General features: G+C 47.1%; 1 protein-coding gene across 1 annotated transcript in view; it reads left to right on the forward strand.

Moving 5' to 3' along the window:
- The window catches only part of LOC121283107 (probable carboxypeptidase X1), a 1,354,098-nt gene that overhangs the window by 872,396 nt on the left and 464,633 nt on the right, over positions 1–17,069 (forward strand). The window contains exon 5 of the mRNA XM_041197221.1: positions 4,339–4,423. Coding sequence (XP_041053155.1) covers positions 4,339–4,423 — 85 coding nt within the window. The remainder of the gene's footprint in view (positions 1–4,338; positions 4,424–17,069) is intronic.

Below are 17,069 nucleotides of genomic sequence, written 5' to 3' on the forward strand. Positions count from 1 at the left end.
CACTCACTCTTCACTACCCCCTCACCCTCCCTCTTCCTCACTCTCTCTTCAGTCACTCTCTCTCTTCACTCACACTCTTCACTCACTCTTCACTATCCCTCTCTCTTAATCTCTTCACTCTCTCTTCACTCTCCCTCTCTCTCTCTCCACTCACTCTCTTCACTCACTCTTCACTCTCTCTCTCTTTCTCTCTTCACTCACTCTCTTCACTCAATCTTCACTGTCCCTCTCTCTCGCTCTCTTTACTCTCCCTCTCTCTCCCTCTCTCACTCTCTCTTCACTCTCCCTCTCTCTCTCCCTCTCTCTCACTCTCTTCACTCAATCTCCCTCTCTCTCTCACTCTCTTCACTCACTTATCATTCTCCCTCTCTCTCTCCCTCTCTCTCTTCACTCACTCCCTCTCTCTCATTTTCTTTACTCTCTCTTCACTCTCCCTCTCTCTCTCTTCACTCACTCTCCATTCTCCCTCTGACCCTCCCTTCTCTCTCAGTCTCTCTTCACTCTCCCTCTCTCTTTCACTCTCTTAACTCTCTCTTCACTCTCTCTCTCTCTCTCACTCTCTTCACTCACTCTTCACTCTCCCTCTCTCTCGCTCTCTTCACTCACTCTCTTGACTCACTCTTCACCATCTCTCTCTCTCTCACTCTCATCACTCTCCTTTCACTCTCCCTCTCTCACTCTCTTCACTCTCTCTTAACTCGCCCTCTCTCTCACTCTCTTCACACTCTTCATTCTCCCTCTCTCTCTCCCTCTCTACCTCTCTTCACTCTCTCCCTCTCTCTCTCTCATTCCCTTCACTCTCCCTTCACTCTGCCACTCTCTCTCTCTCTTCACTCATTCTTCACACCCCCTCTCACCCTCACTCTCCCTCACTCTCTCTTCACTCGCCCGTCTCTCTCTCACTCTCTTCACACACTCTTCACTCTCCCTCTCTCTCTCTCTCACTCTCTTCACACACTCTTCACTCTCCCTCTCTCACTCTCACTCTCTTCACTCACTCTTCACTCTCCCTCTCTCTCGCTCTCTTCACTCAGTCTCTTGACTCACTCTTCACTATCTCTCTCTCTCACTCTCATCACTCTCCTTTCATTCTCCCTCTCTCACTCTCTTCACTCTCTCTTAACTCGCCCTCTCTCCCTCTCTCTCATTCTCTTCACAAACTCTTCATTCTCCCTCTCTCCCTCTCTACCTCTCTTCACTCTCTCCCTTTCTCTCTCATTCCCTTCACTCTCCCTTCATTCTCCCACTCTCTCTCTTCACTCACTCTTCACTACCCCCTCACCCTCCCTCTTCCTCACTCTCTCTTCAGTCACTCTCTCTTCACTCACACTCTTCACTCACTCTTCACTATCCCTCTCTCTTAATCTCTTCACTCTCTCTTCACTCTCCCTCTCTCTCTCTCCACTCATTCTCTTCACTCACTCTTCACTCTCTCTCTCTCACTCTCACTCTCTTCACGCACTCTTCACTCTCCCTCTCTCTCTCTCACTCTCTTCACTCACTCTTCACTCTCCCTCTCTCTCGCTCTCTTCACTCACTCTCTTGACTCACTCTTCACTATCCCTCTCTCTCTTTTACTCTCTTCACTCTCTCTTCACTCTCTCCCTTTCTCTCTCATTCCCTTCACTCTCCCTTCATTCTCCCACTCTCTGTCTTCACTCACTCTTCACTACCCCCTCACCCTCCCTCTTCCTCACTCTCTCTTCAGTCACTCTCTCTCTTCACGCACACTCTTCACTCACTCTTCACTATCCCTCTCTCTCTCTTACTCTCTTCACTCTCTCTTCACTCTCCCTCTCTCACTCTCCACTCACTCTCTTCACTCACTCATCATTCTCCCTCTCTCTCTCCCTCTCTCTCTCTCTTCACTCTCTCCCTCTCTCTCTTTTTCCCTTCACTCTCCCTTCACTCTGCCACTCTCTCTCTCTCTTCACTCATTCTTCACACCCCTTCTCACCCTCACTCTCCCTCATTCTCTGTTCACTCGCCCTGTCTCTCTCTAACTCTCTTCACACACTCTTCACTCTCCCTCTCTCTCTCTCTCACTCTCTTCACACAGTCTTCACTCTCCCCCTCTCTCTCTCACTTTCTTCACACACTCTTCACTCTCCGTCTCTCTCGCTCTCTTCACTCACTCTCTTGACTCACTCTTCACTCTCCCACTTTCTCACTCTCTTCACTCTCCTTTCACTCCCCCTCTCTCACTCTCTTCACTCTCTCTTCACTTGCCCTCTCTCCTTCACTCTCACTCTCTTCACACACTCTTCATTCTCCCTCTCTCTCTCCCTCTCTTCACTCTCTCCCTCTCTCTCTCATTCCCTTCACTCTCCCTTCACTCTCCCACTCTCTCTCTCTTTTCACTCACTCTTCACTCCCCCTCTCACCCTACCTCTCCCTCACTCTCTTGTTACTCACCCTCTCTCTCTCCCACTCTCTTCACTCACTCTTCACTCTCCCTCTCTCACTCTCTTTACACTCCCTCTCTCACTCTCTTCAGTCTCTCTTCACTCACCCTTCTCTCTCACTCTCTTCACTCACTCCTCACTCTCCCTCTCTCTCACTCTCTTCACTCTCCCCCTCTCTCATTCTCTTCATTCTCTCTTCACTCTCCCTCTCTCTCTCCCTCTCTCTCTCATTCCCTTCACTCTCCCTTCACTCTCCCACTCTCTCTCTCTCTCACTTCACTCACTCTTCACTCCCCCTCTCACCCTCCCTCTCCCTCACTCTCTCTTCACTTACCCTCTCTTTCTCACTCTCTTCACTCACTCTTCACTCTCCCTTTCTCTCTCTCACTCTCTTCACTCACTCTTCACTATCCCTCTCTCTCTCTTACTCTCTTCACTCTCTCTTCACTCTCCCTCTCCCTCTCTCTCACTCTCTTCACTCTCTCTTCACTCTCCCTCTCTCTTTCTCCCTCTCTCTCACTCTCTTCACTCTCTCTCCCTCTCTCTCTCACTCTCTTCACTCACTCTCCCTCTCTCTCTCTCTTCACTCTCTCTTCACTCTCCCTCTCCCTCTCTCTCACTCTCTTCACTCTCTCTTCACTCTCCCTCTCTCTCTCTCACTCTCTTCACTCTCTCTTCACTCTCCCTCTCTCTTTCTCACTCTCTTCACTCACTCTTCACTCTCCCTCTCTCTCACTCTCTCTTCACTCTCCCTCTCCTCCTCTCACTCTCTTCACTCTCACTTTTCTCTCCCTGTCTCTTACTCAATCTCTTCGCTCATTCTTCACTCTCCCTCTCTCTCACACTCTCTTCACTTGCTCATCTCTCTCCCTGTCTCTTACTCTCTTCACTCTCCCTCTCTCTCTCACTCTCTTCACTTACTCTTCATTCTCCCTCTCTCTCACTCTCTTCACTCACTGTTCATACTCCCTCTCTCTCACTCTCTTCACTCACTCTTCACTCTTTCTATCTCTCTCACTCTCTTCACTCTGTCTTCACTCACCCTCTCTCTCTTCACTCACTCTTCACTTTCCCCCTCTCTCTCACTCTCTTCACTCTTTCTTCTCTCTCCCTCTCTCTCACTCTCTTCACTCACTCTTCACTCTCCCTCTCTCTCTCTCACTCTCTTCCCTCACCTACCCTCTCTCTCACTCTCTTCACTCTCCCTCTCTCTCTCTTCACTCTCTCTTCACTCTCCCTCTCTCTCACTCTCTTCACTCAATCTCCCTCTCTCACTCTCTTCACACTCCCTCTCTCTCTCACTCTCTTCCTCACTCTCCCTCTCTTTCACTCTCTTCCCTCACTCTCCCTCTCTCTCACTCTCTTCACTCTGTCTTCACTCTCCCTCTCTCTCTCTCTTCGCTCTGTCTTCACTCTCCCTCTCTCAAACTCTGTTCACTCTCTCTTTACTCTCCCTCTCTCACTCTCTTCACTCCCTCTTCACTCTCCCTCTCTATCGCTCTCTTCACTCACTCTCTTCACGCTCTCTTCACTCTCCCTCTCTCTCACTCTCTTTACTCTCTCTTCACTCTCCATCTCTCACTCTCTTCACTCACTCTTCACTCTCCCTCTCTCTCTCCCTCTCTCTCACTCTCTTCACTGTCTCTCCCTCTCTCTCTCCCTCCCTCTCTCTGTCTTCAGTCTCTCCCTCCCTCTGTCATTCTCTTCACTCTCCCTCTCTCTCACTCTCTTCACTCACTCTTCACTCTCCCTCTGTCTGTCTCTCTCTCTCTGTCTCTCTCTCTCTGTCTCTCTCTCTCCCTGTCTCTTCTCTCTCTCTCCCTCTCTCTCTCCCTCTCTATATCTCTCTCTGTCTTGGTCCTAGCTCCCAGTTTCTGGATGATATTATGACAATGCGGCCATTCTCACTCTGACTCTCTCTCTTTCCTACCAGCTGGCATTGGGTTTCCTCCTATAAACTGATGTTTAGCAATGATACCTACACCTGGAGCAGCTACAGGAATGGCAATGAGGATCTGGTGAGTCACTAAATCCAAAAATCCATAACAGGGTGAAGGGAGAGGAGGCAGAGATCAGAGAACAGGAGCAAGGTACAGACACCCAGATTCTGGGGAGAGGAGGGAGAGATTATAGAACAGGAATAAGGTACAGAGACCCAGAGTGTGGGGAGAGGAGGCAAGTGAACAGGAATAAGGTACATAGACCCAGAGTTGGGAGACGGAGTCCTTGGACATGAACAGGGAGAGGCCTTGTCCTGAGCGAGACACAGCCAGCGTGGATTTTGGCAAGTTGATGCACAGTGGGAATCCGGTGCAGAGGGGACAAGGTTCTCTTTGCACTGTTATTTGCTATCCAACTTCTTAAATCTTCAGAGAATGGTCTTCCCCTGCTGCAGCAGTAGAGGCTGTAAGGGAAATGATTCTCTGATAAACAGTGGGTAAGTTTGGATAAGTATTTAATTCTTTTATCGCTTATAGTTTAAGGTCTTTTTGTGGTTTATAGTTTGTATATTCTGTAATAACAAGGAGCAGGAAAGAAGGGCCCTAGAGTAATTGATTTAAAAGGTTTAATTTAAAGGGATAATTCATGGCAGGAGAGTCGTGGTGTGCTCCTCGTGCTCCATGTGGGAAGCTGGGGACATTTCCAGTGCCCGGGACCAGCATGTGTGCAGGAAGTGTGTCCACCTGCAGCTCCTGGAAGCTCGGGTTTCAGAGCTGGAACGGCAGCTGGGGACGTTGTGGAGCATCCATGAGTCTGAGAGCATCACGGATAGCACGTTTAGAGAGGTGGTCACACCGCAGATACAGGAACTTGAGGAAGGAAGGAAATGGGTGACCACCAGGCAGTCCAAGAGAAACAGGCAGGTAGTTCAGGAGTCCCCTGGGGTCCTGCCCGCAAATCGGTATTCCATTTTGGAGGCTGATGAGGGTGCTGGTTCCTCCAGGGAGTGCAGACAGAGCCAAGCTTCTGGCATCACAAGCAGCCTGTCTGTACAGGAGGGGAGGAAGGGAGGAAGAGCAATAGTAATAGGGGATTCTATAGTCAGGGGAACAGATAGGCGCCACTGTGGCCGTCAACATGACTCCAGGATGGTATGTTGCCTCCCTGGTGCCAGGGTCCAACATGTCACTGAACAGCTGCAGGGCATCCTGAAGGGGGAGGGTGATAAGGCAGAGGTCATGGTATATGCTGGTACCAGTGACATAGGTAGAAAGAGGGATGAGGTCTTGCATCAAGAATTCAGGGAGTTAGGAAGTAGACTAAAAAGCAAGACCTCTCGGGTTGTAATCTCTGGATTACTCCCCGTGCCACGTGCTAGTGAGTTCAGAAATAGGAGAATGACGCAGATCAATACGTGGCTTAAGAGTTGGTGCAGGAGGGAGGATTTTAGATTCCTGGATCACTGGGACTATTTCTGGGGAAGGTGGGACCTGTACAAGCGGGACGGTCTACATCTGAACCAGAGAGGGACTAACATCTTTACAGGCGGGTTTGCTAGTGCTGTTGGGAGGAGTTTAAACTAATTCAGCAGGGGGAGGGGACACAGAATGTTAGCAGAATAGGGACACATCAAAAAACAGTAAAACAATCAAGTCAGAGGGAGTACAGCTGTATTAAGCTTCAAGGGAGTAAGGCAAGGCTGGATGGCCTCTACTTTAATGCCAGGAGTATTACAGGTAAAACGGATGAGTTAAGGGTGAGGAGGATTGACATGTGGAATTGTGATATAGTAGCCATCACTGACACATAGTTGAGGGAAGGGCAGGATTGGCAGCTCAACATTCCAGGATATGGAATCTTCAGGCAAGACATGGGAGGGGGTAAAAGAGGAGGAGGCATTGAATTATTAGTTAAGGAGTCAGTTACTGCAGTAAGGAGAGATGATATCTTGGAGGGGGCCTCAAATGAAGCTTTGTGGGTAGAGTTTAGGAATAAAAAAGGGGCAGCCACATTGTTAGGTGTTTATTATCGATCCCCAGATAGTCAGTGGGAAATTGAGGAGCAATTATGTGCACAATTTGTGGAGGTATGTAAAAACAATAACAATAGAGTAATTATATTAGGTGATTTCAACTTTCCCAACGTTAATTGTGATAGACATAGTGTTAAGGGTTTGGATGGAGTGGATTTCTTGAAATGTGTACAGGAGAACTTTTTAGGTCAATATGTAGAGGGTCCAACAAGGGACGGTGCATTGCTGGACCTAATTCTGGGGAATGAAACCAGACAGGTGGCTGAGGTGGTGGTGGGGGAACATTTTAGTAATAGCGAACACAACATGGTACAGTTTAAAACAAAAACAGAATTACCTGGAAAAACTCAGCAGGTCTGGCAGCATCGGCGGAGAAGAAAAGAGTTGACGTTTCGAGTCCTCATGACCCTTCCTGCTGAGTTTTTCCAGGTAATTCTGTTTTTGTTTTGGATTTCCAGCATCCGCAGTTTTTTTGTTTTTTTTTTTTGTTTTTATCTTATGGTACAGTTTAAGTTTGTCATGGACAAAGAAATCGACAAGTTGGAAAAAAATGTTTTGGATTGGGGGAGAGTGGATTTTAGTAAAATAAGGCAGGATCTGGCCAAGGTAGAATGGAAAAAGTTACTTGTGGGGAAATCTGCAGAGGAACAGTGAGGGTGTTCAGAAAGGAAATGGGGAGGGTACAGGCTCAACATGTTCCCTCGAGGGTGATAGGAAGGAGTAACAAGCCCAGAGAACCATGGATAACCAGAGATATTCAGGTTATGATGAGAAGGAAAAGAGGCTTTTAGCAGGTACAAGGGAACAAATCAGCAGAGGCATTAGTGGAGTACAGAGAGTGCAGGGTGGAGCTTAAGAAAGCAATTAGGAGAGCGAAGAGGGAATATGAGAAAACTCTGGCTGGTAAAAGTAGGGAAAATCCCAAGATATTCTATAAATATATCAATCGGAAGAGGATAACCAGGGGAAGATTGGCTGTCTGGCAGGAGGCAGAGAGTGGGGATAAGGGGGTCCTTCTCAGGATGGTGGACAGTGACTAGTGGAGTTCCGCAGGAGTCAGTGTTAGGACCACAACTTTTCACTTTATACATTAATGATCTAGATGAAGGAACTGAGGGCATCCTGGCTAAGTTTGCAGATGATACAAAGATAGGTGGGGGGACAGGTAGTATTGAGGAGGTGGGGAGGCTGCAGAAGGACTTGGACAGGTTAGGAGAATGGGCAAAGGAGTGGCAGATGGAATACAACGTGGGGAAGTGTGAGGTCATGCACTTTGGTAGGAAGAATAGAGGCATAGACTATTTTCTAAATGGGGAGAGAATTCAGAAATCTGGAGTGCAAAGGGACTTGGGAGTCCTAGTCCAGGATTCTCTTAAGGTTAACTTGCAGGTTGAGTCGGTAGTTAGAAAGGCAAATGCAATGTTGGCGTTTATTTTGAGAGGACTAGAATATAAAAGCAGGGATGTGCTGCTGAGGCTTTATAAGGCTCTGGTCAGACCACATTTAGAATATTGTGAGCAATTTTGGGCCCCGTATCTCAGGAAGGATGTGCTGGCCCTGGAGAGGGTCCAGAGGAGGTTCACGAGAACGATCCCAGGAATGAAAGGCTTAACATATGAGGAACGTTTGAGGACTCTGGGTCTATACTCGATGGAGTTTAGAAGGATGAGGGGGGATCTGATTGAAACTTACAGAATACTGAAAGGCCTGGATAGAGTGGACGTGGAGAAGATGTTTCCATTAGTAGGAGAGACTAGGACCCGAGGGCACAGCCTCAGAGTAAAGGGAAGACCTTTTAGAACAGAGATGAGGAGAAACTTCTTTAGCCAGAGAGTGGTGAATCTATGGAATTCATTGCCACAGAAGGCTGTGGAGGCCAGGTCATTGAGTGTATTTAAGACCGAGATAGATAGGTTCTTGATCGGTAAGGGGATCAAAGGTTACGGGGAGAAGGCGGGAGAATGGGGTTGAGAAACTTATCAGCCGTGATTGAATGGCGGAGCAGACTAGATGGGCTGAATGGCCTAATTTCTGCTCCTATGTCCTTATGGTCTTATGGGATGGTGAAAAAGGCATATGGGACACTTGCCTTTATCAATCGAGGCATGGATTACAAAAGTAGGGAGGTCATGTTGGAGTTGTATAGAACCTTGGTGAGGCCACAGCTGGAGTACTGTGTGCAGTTCTGGTCACCACATTATAGGAAGGATGTGATTGCACTGGAGAGGGCGCAGAGGAGATTCACCAGGATGTTGCCTGGGATGAAACATTTAAGTTATGAAGAGAGGTTGGATAGACTTGGGTTGTTTTTGTTGGAGCAGAGAAGACCGAGGGGTGACCTGATCGAGGTGTACAAGATTATGAGGGGCATGGACAGGGTGGATAGGGAGCAGCTGTTCCCCTTAGTTGAAGGGTCAGTCACAAGGGGACACAAGTTCAAGGTGAGGGGCAGGAGGTTTAGGGGGGATGTGAGGAAAAACTTTTTTACCCAGAGGGTGGTGACAGTCTGGAATGCGCTGCCTGGGAGGGTGGTGGAGACGGGTTGCCTCACATCCTTTAAAAAGTACCTGGATAAGCACTTGGCACATCATAACATTCAAGGGTCTGGGCCAAGTGCTGGTAAATGGGATTAGGTAGGTAGGTCAGATGTTGCTCACGTGTCAGTGCAAACTCGATGGGCCAAAGGGCCTCTTCCCCACTGAGAGATTCTGTGATTCTGATTCTGTTTTTCAATTCCAGTGTCATCTTGTTACAGTACAGCCCCAATGCCTATATCACTTGCATCAATGGCCAACTTGAATTGCTTGGCATAATTGGGCACTGCCAACACTGGTGTTGTAGTTAATACAGTTTTCAAACTATTGAATGACTTCTGACACTCCAGTGTCCATTGAAACTCCTTGTTCCTTTTTAATAGTTCAGTCAGTGAAGCAACCACTTGTCTAAAATTTGGTACAAATTCCCAGTAAAACCCACTCAAGTCCAGAAATCTCAAAACTTCTCATTTTGTTGTAGGCAGTGGGAAATCCACAATAGCCTTGACTTTCACATCTTTCGGAGCCAGCTTACCATGTCCAATGTATGGCCTAGCTTCGTAACTTGCTGTTTTGCAAACTCACTTTTAGCCAAGTTCATCACCAAATGAGCTTCTTGTAGCTGAGTAAATAATTCTTCCAGATGCTGTAAATGCTCCTCCCACGTCTGATTGAAAACAATTAGATCATCAATAAACACCGCACAATTGCTTAGACCCGCAATTACTTTGTCACTCTTTGAAATGTCACAGGTGCATTCTTCATACCAAATGGCATCACTTTAAACTGAGAGACCACTTGGCGTTATGAAAGCTGATATCGCCTTTGCTCTCTCCGATAATGGTATCTGCCAATATCCTTTTAGCAAGTCAATCTTTGTGATAAATTTTGATTGTCCCACTTTCTCAATGCAACCCTCCAACCGTGGTATGGGATATGAATCTGCTTTTGTCACCACATTCACCTCTCGATAGTCCACACACAGTCTTTGTGTTCCGTCCAGTTTCGGTACCAGTACAACAGGCGACCTCCAGTTACTGCAACTAGACTCAATGATATCATTCTGAAGCATGAAATGATGGTGTGTTTGTGTGTGTGTGTGAGTGTGTGTGTGTGTGTGTGTGTGTGTTTGTGTGTGCATGTATGTCTTGGGTTTGACAGACTGAGTGAGTCTGTGTATGTGTGTTAATGTATGAGTGTGTTTGTGTGTGTGAGTCTGAGAGAATGAGTGAGTGAGTGTGTGTGCACGCGTGTCACTTCAAGTATGTGTGCACATGCATGTATGGTGTGTGAGTTTGAGTGTGTGAGTACAAGTTTGTGTTTGTACATTTGTGTGTATCTATGTGTTTGTGTGTGTGAGTGTGTGTGTATGTAAGTCAGTTTGAGAATGTGTTTCTGACTGTGTCTATGTGTGTGTGTGAGAGTGTGTGTGTAAGAGAGAATGTGTGTGTGTGAGAGAGAATGTGTGTTTGAGAGTGAATGTATGTGTGAGTGTGCTTGAGAATGAGAGTGTGAGTATGTGTGTGTGTATGTGTGCTTGAGAATGAGTGTGTGTGTGTGGGAATGTGAGTGTGAGTGTGTGTTTGTGCTTGAGAATGGGTGCGTGTGTGTGTGCTTGAGAATGTGAGTGTGAATGTGTGTGTGTGTGCAATTGGGAATGTGAGTGTGTGTGTGTGCTTGAGAATGTTAGTGTGTGTGTGTGCTTGAGAATGTTAGTGTGTGTGTGTGCTTGAGAATGTGAGTGTGTGTGTGTGTGCTTGAGAATGAGAGTGTGAGTGTGTGTGTGTGCTTGAGAATGTGAGTGTGTGTGTGTGCTTGAGAATGAGAGTGTGTGTGTGCTTGAGAATGAGAGTGTGTGAGTATGCGTTGAGAATGTGAGTGTGGGTGTGTGTGTGTGGGTGTGTGTGCTTGAGAATGTGAGTGTGTGTGTGCTTGAGAATGTGAGTGTGAGTATGTGTATGTGTGTCTGATTGAGAAAGTGTGTGTGTGTGTGTGCTTGATAATGTGAGTGTGAGTGTGTGTGTGTGTGTGTGCTTGATAATGTGAGTGTGAGTGTGAGTGTGCTTGAGAATGTGAGTGTGAGTGTGTATGTGCTTGAGAGTGTGAGTGTGTGTGTGTGTGTGTGCTTGATAATGTGAGTGTGAGTGTGAGTGTGTGTGTGTGTGCTTGAGAATGTGAGTGTGAGTGTGTGTGTGCTTGAGAGTGTGAGTGTGTGTGTGTGTGTGTGTGTGCTTGATAATGTGAGTGTGAGTGTGTGTGTGTGTGCTTGAGAATGTGAGTGTGAGTGTGTGTGTGCTTGAGAATGTGAGTGTGTGTGTGTGTGTGCTTGAGAATGTGAGTATGTGTGTATGAGAATGAGAATGTGAGTGTGAGTGCGTGTGTGTGTGTGCTTGAGAATGAGAGTGTGAGTGTGTGTGTATGTGTGTGTGTGTGTGCTTGAAAATGTGAGTGTGAGTGTGTGTGCTTGAGAATGTGAGTGTGTGTGTGTGCTTGAGAATGAGAGTCACTGTGTGTGTGTGTGCTTGAGAATGTGCGTGTGAGTGTGTGTGTGTGCTTGAGAATGAGTGTGTGTGTGTGTGTGTGTGTGTGCTTGAGAATGTGAGTGTGTGTGTGTGTGCTTGAGAATGAGTGTCTGTGTGTGTGTGTGTGTGTGGGAATGTGAGTGTGAGTGTGTGTGTGTGCTTGAGAATGAGTGTGTGTGTGTGTGCTTGAGAATATGAGTGTGAGTATGTGTGTGTGCTTGAGAATGAGTGTGTGTGTGTGTGTGGGTGTGTGTGCTTGAGAATGAGTGTGTGTGTGTGTGTGTGTGTGCTTGAGAATGTGAGTGTGAAAGTGTGTGTGTGCTTGATACTGTGAGTGTGAGTGTGTGTGTGTGCTTGAGAATGTGTGTGTGTGTGTGCGCTTGAGAATGTGAGTGTGAGAGTGTGTGTGTGTGCTTGAGGATGTGTGTGTGAGTGTGTGTGTACTTGAGAGTGTGAGTGTGAGTGTGTGTGTGTGTGTGCTTGATAATGTGAGTGTGAGTGTGAGTGTGTCTGTGTGTGCTTGAGCATGTGAGTGTGAGTGTTTGTGTGCGCTTGAGAATGTGAGTGTGAGTGTGAGTGTGTGTGCGCTTGAGAATGTAAGTGTGAGTGTGTGTGTGTGCTTGAGAATGTGAGTGAGTGTGTGTGTGTGTGTGTGTGTGCTTGAGGATGAGAGTGTGACTGTGAGTGTGTGTGTGTGTGCTTGAGAATGTGAGTGTTGAGTGTGTGTGTGTGTTTGTGTGTGTGCTTGAGGATGAGAGTGTGACTGTGAGTGTGTGTGTGTGTGTTTGAGGATGAGAGTGTGAGTGTGTGTGTGTGTGCTTGAGGATGAGAGTGTGACTGTGAGTGTGTGTGTGTGTGTTTGAGGATGAGAGTGTGAGTGTGTGTCTGTATGCTTGAGAATGTGAGTGTGTGTGTGCTTGAGAATGTGTGTGTGTGCTTTATAATGTGAGTGTGTGTGTGTGGGTGTGTGCTTGAGGATGAGAGTGTGAATGCGAGTGTGTATGTGTGTGTGTGTGCTTGAGGATGAGAGTGAGTGTGATTGTGTGTGTGTGTGTGCTTGAGAATGTGAATGTGTGTGTGTGTGTGCTTGATAATGTGCGCGTGAGTGTGTGTGTGTGTGATTGAGAATGTGAGTGTGTGTGTGAGTGTGTGTGTGTGTGTGCTTGAGGATGAGAGTGAGTGTGAGTTTGTGTGTGTGTGCTTGAGAATGAGAGTGTGAGTGTGTGTGTGCTTGATAATGTGTGTGTGTGTGTGTGCATGAGAATGTGTGTGTGTGTGCTTGATAATGTGAGTGTGTGAGTGTGTGTGTGCTTGAGAATGGGAGTGTGAGTGTGTGTGAGTGTGTGAGTGCTTGAGAATGAGAGTGTGAGTGTGTGTGTATGTGTGTGTGTGCTTGAGAATGTGAGTGTGTGTGTGCTTGAAAATGTGAGTGTGAGTATGTGTGTGCTTGAGAATGTGAGTGTGAGAGTTTGTGTGTGCTTGAGAATGAGAGTGAGTGAGTGTGTCTGTGTTTGTGCTTGAGAATGTGTGTGTGTGTGTGTGTGTGTGTGCTTGAGAATGTGTGTGTAAGTGTGAGTGTGTGCTTGAGAATGTGAATGTGAGTTTGTGTGTTTGTGTGTGCTTGAGAACGTGAGTGTGAGTGTCAGTGTGTGTGTGTGCTTGAGAATGTGAGTGTGTGTGTGTGTGTGTGTGTGTGCTTGAGAATGTGAATGTGAGTGTGCTTGAGAATGTGAGTATGAGTTTGGGTGTGTGTGCTTGAGAGTGTGAGTGTGACTGTGAGTGTGTGTGTGTGCGCTTGGGAATGTGAGTGTGAGTGTGTATGTGTGTGCTTGAGAGTGTGAGTGTGACTGTGAGTGTGTGTGCTTGATAATGTGAGTGTGTGTGCTTGAGAATGAGAGTGTGAGTGTGTGTGTGTGTGCTTGAGAATGTGAATGTGAGTATGTGTGTGTGTGCTTGAGAATGAGAGTGTGAGTGTGTGTGTATGTGTGTGTGTGCTTGAGAATGTGAGTGTGTGTGTGCGCTTGAAAATGTGAGTGTGAGTATGTGTGTGCTTGAGAATGTGAGTGTGAGAGTGTGTGTGTGCTTGAGAATGAGAGTGAGTGAGTGTGTCTGTGTTTGTGCTTGAGAATGTGTGTGTGTGTGTGTGCTTGAGAATGTGTGTGTAAATGTGAGTGTGCACTTGATAATGTGAGTTTGAGTGTGTGTGTGTGTGATTGAGAATGTGAGTGTGTGTGTGAGTGTGTGTGTGTGTGTGCTTGAGGATGAGAGTGAGTGTGAGTTTGTGTGTGTGTGCTTGAGAATGAGAGTGTGAGTGTGTGTGTGCTTGATAATGTGTGTGTGTGTGTGTGCATGAGAATGTGTGTGTGTGTGCTTGATAATGTGATTGTGTGAGTGTGTGTGTGCTGGAGAATGGGAGTGTGAGTGTGTGTGTATGTGTGTGTGTGCTTGAGAATGTGAGTGTGAGAGTGTGTGTGTGCTTGAGAATGAGAGTGAGTGAGTGAGTGTGTCTGTGTTTGTGCTTGAGAATGTGTGTGTGTGTGTGTGTGTGTGCTTGAGAATGTGTGTGTGTGTGTGTGTGTGCTTGAGAATGTGTGTGTAAATGTAAGTGTGTGCTTGAGAATGTGAATGTGAGTGTGTGTGTGAGCTTGAGAATGTGAGTGTGAGTTTGTGTGTGTGTGTGCTTGAGAATGTGAGTGTGACTGTGAGTGTGTGTGTGTGCTTGAGAGTGTGAGTGTGAGTGTGTGTGCATGCTTGAGAATGTGAGTGTGTGTGTGGGCTTGAGAGTGTGAGTGTGTGTGGGAGTGTGTGTGCTTGAGAATGTGAGTGAGTGTGTGTGTGTGCTTGAGAATGAGAGTGTGTGTGTGTGTGTGTGCTTGAGAACGTGAGTGTGAGTTTCTGTGTGTGTGCCTGAGTGTGTGAGTGTGACTGTGAGTGTGTGTGTGTGTGTGTGTGTGTGTGTGTGTTTGAGAAAGTGAGTGTGAGTGTGTGTGTGTGTGCTTGAGAATGAGAGTGTGAGTGTGTGTGTGTGTGCTTGAGAGTGTGAGTGTGTGTGTGTGCTTGAGAATGCGTGTGTAAGTGTGAGTGTGTGCTTGAGAATGTGAATGTGAGTGTGTGTGTGTGTGCTTGAGAGTGTGAGTGTGAGTTTGTGTGTGTGTGTGTGCTTGAGAATGTGAGTGTGAGTGTGTGTGTGTGCTTGAGAATGAGTGTGTAAGTGTGAGTGTGTGCTTGAGAGTGTGAATGTGAGTGTGTCTGTGTTTGCTTGAGAATGTGAGTATGAGTTTGTGTGTGTGTGTGTGCTTGAGAATGTGAGTGTGAGTGTGTGTGTGTGCTTGAGAATGTGAGTGTGAGTGTGTGCGTGTGCTTGAGAATGTGAGTGTGAGTGTGTGTGAGTGTGCTTGAGAGTGTGAGTGTGTGTGCTTGAGAATGTGAGTGTGAGTGTATGTGTGTGCTTGAGAATGAGAGTGTGAGTGTGTGATTGTGTGTGTGTGCTTGAGAATGTGAGTGTGAGTGTGATTGTGTGCTTGAGAATGTGAATGTGAGTGTGTGTATGCTTGAGAATGTGAGTGTGAGTTTGTGTGTGTGTGCTTGAGAGTGAGTGTGACTGTGAGTGTGTGTGTGTGTGTGTGTGCTTGGGAATGTGAGTGTGAGTGTGTGAGTGTGCTTGAGAATGTGAGTGTGTGTGTGTTTGTGTGCTTGAGAGTGTGAGTGTGACTGTGAGTGTGTGTGTGTGTGCTTGAGAATGAGTGTGTGCGTGTGTGTGTTTGTGTGTGTGTGTGCTTGAGGATGAGAGTGTGACTGTGAGTGTGTGTGTGTGTGCTTGAGAATGTGAGTGTGTGTGTGTGTGTGTGTTTGAGAATGTGACTGAGTGTGTGTGTGTGCTTGAGAATGAGTGTGTGTGTGTGTGTGTGTGCTTGAGAATGTGAGTGAGAGTGTATGTGTGCGCTTGGGAATGAGAGTGTGAGTGTGTGAGTGTGTGTGTGTGTGCTTGAGAATGTGAGTGTGAGTGTGAGTGTGTGTGTGCTTGAGAATGTAAGTGTGAGTGTGTGTGTGTGCTTGAGAATGTGAGTGAGTGTGTGTGTGTGTATGTGCTTGAGGATGAGAGTGTGACTGTGAGTGTGTGTGTGTGTGCTTGAGAATGTGAGTGTTGAGTGTGTGTGTGTGTGTGTGTGTGCTTGAGAATGTGTGTGTAAATGTGAGTGTGTGCTTGAGAATGTGAATGTGAGTGTGTGTGTGTGTGCTTGAGAATGTGAGTGTGAGTGTGTGTGCTTGAGACTGAGAGTGTGTGTGTGTGTGTGCTTGAGAATGTGCGTGTGAGTTTCTGTGTGTGTGCCTGAGAGTGTGAGTGTGACTGTGAGTGTGTGTGTGTGTGTGTGTGTGTGTGTGTGTGTGTGTGTGTGTTTGCGAATGTGAGTGTGAGTGTGTGTGAGTGCTTGAGAATGTGAGTGTGTGTGTGTGTGTGTGTGCTAGAGAATGAGAGTGTGAGTGTGTGTGTGTGCTTGAGAATGAGTGTGTAAGTGTGAGTGTGTGCTTGAGAGTGTGAATGTGAGTGTGTCTGTGTTTGCTTGAGAATGTGAGTATGAGTTTGTGTGTGTGTGTGCTTGAGAATGTGAGTGTGAGTGTGTGTGTGTGCTTAAGAATGTGAGTGTGAGTGTGTGTGAGTGTGCTTGAGAATGTGAGTGTGAGTGTGTGTGTGTGCTTGAGAATGTGATTGTGAGAGTGTATGTGTGTGCTTGAGAATGAGAGTGTGTGTGTGATTGTGTGTGTGTGCTTGAGAATGTGAGTGTGTGTGTGTGCGTGTGCTTGAGAATGTGAGTGTGAGGGTGATTGTGTGCTTGAGAATGTGAATGTGAGTGTGTGTGTGCTTGAGAATGTGAGTGTGAGTTTGTATGTGTGTGCTTGAGAGTGTGAGTGTGACTGTGAGTGTGTGTGAGTGTGTGTGCGTGTGTGCTTGGGAATGTGAGGGTGAGTGTGTGAGTGTGCTTGAGAATGTGAGTGTGTGTGTGTTTGTGTGTGTGCTTGAGGATGAGAGTGTGACGGTGAGTGTGTGTGTGTGTGCTTGAGAATGTGAGTGTTGAGTGTCTGTGTGTGTGTGTGTGTGTGTGTGTGTGTGTGTGTGTGTGCTTGAGGATGAGAGTGTGACTGTGAGTGTGTGTGTGTGTGCTTGACAATGTGAGTGTAGAGTGTCTGTGTCTGTGTGTGTGTCTGTGTGTGCTTGAGGATGAGAGTGTGACTGTGAGTGTGTGTGTGTGCGCTTGAGAATGTGAGTGTTGAGTGTCTGTGTCTGTGTGTGTGTGTGTGTGTTTGTGTGCTTGAGGATGAGAGTGTGACTGTGAGTGTGTGTGTGTGTGCTTGAGAATGTGAGTGTGTGTGTGTGTGTGTGCTTGAGAATGTGACTGAGTGTGTGAGTGTGCTTGAGAATGAGTGTGTGTGTGTGTGTGTGCTTGAGAATGTGAGTGAGAGTGTGTGTGCGCTTGGGAATGAGAGTGTGAGTGTGAGTGTGTGAGTGTGTGTATGTGCTTGAGAACGTGAGTGTGAGTGTGAGTGTGTGTGTGCTTGAGAATGTAAGTGTGAGTGTGTGTGTGTGCTTGAGAATGTGAGTGAGTGTGTGTGTGTGTGTGTGTGTGCTTGAGGATGA

This window comes from Carcharodon carcharias, chromosome 1, assembly GCF_017639515.1.
Source record: "Carcharodon carcharias isolate sCarCar2 chromosome 1, sCarCar2.pri, whole genome shotgun sequence".
NCBI lineage: Eukaryota > Metazoa > Chordata > Chondrichthyes > Lamniformes > Lamnidae > Carcharodon > Carcharodon carcharias.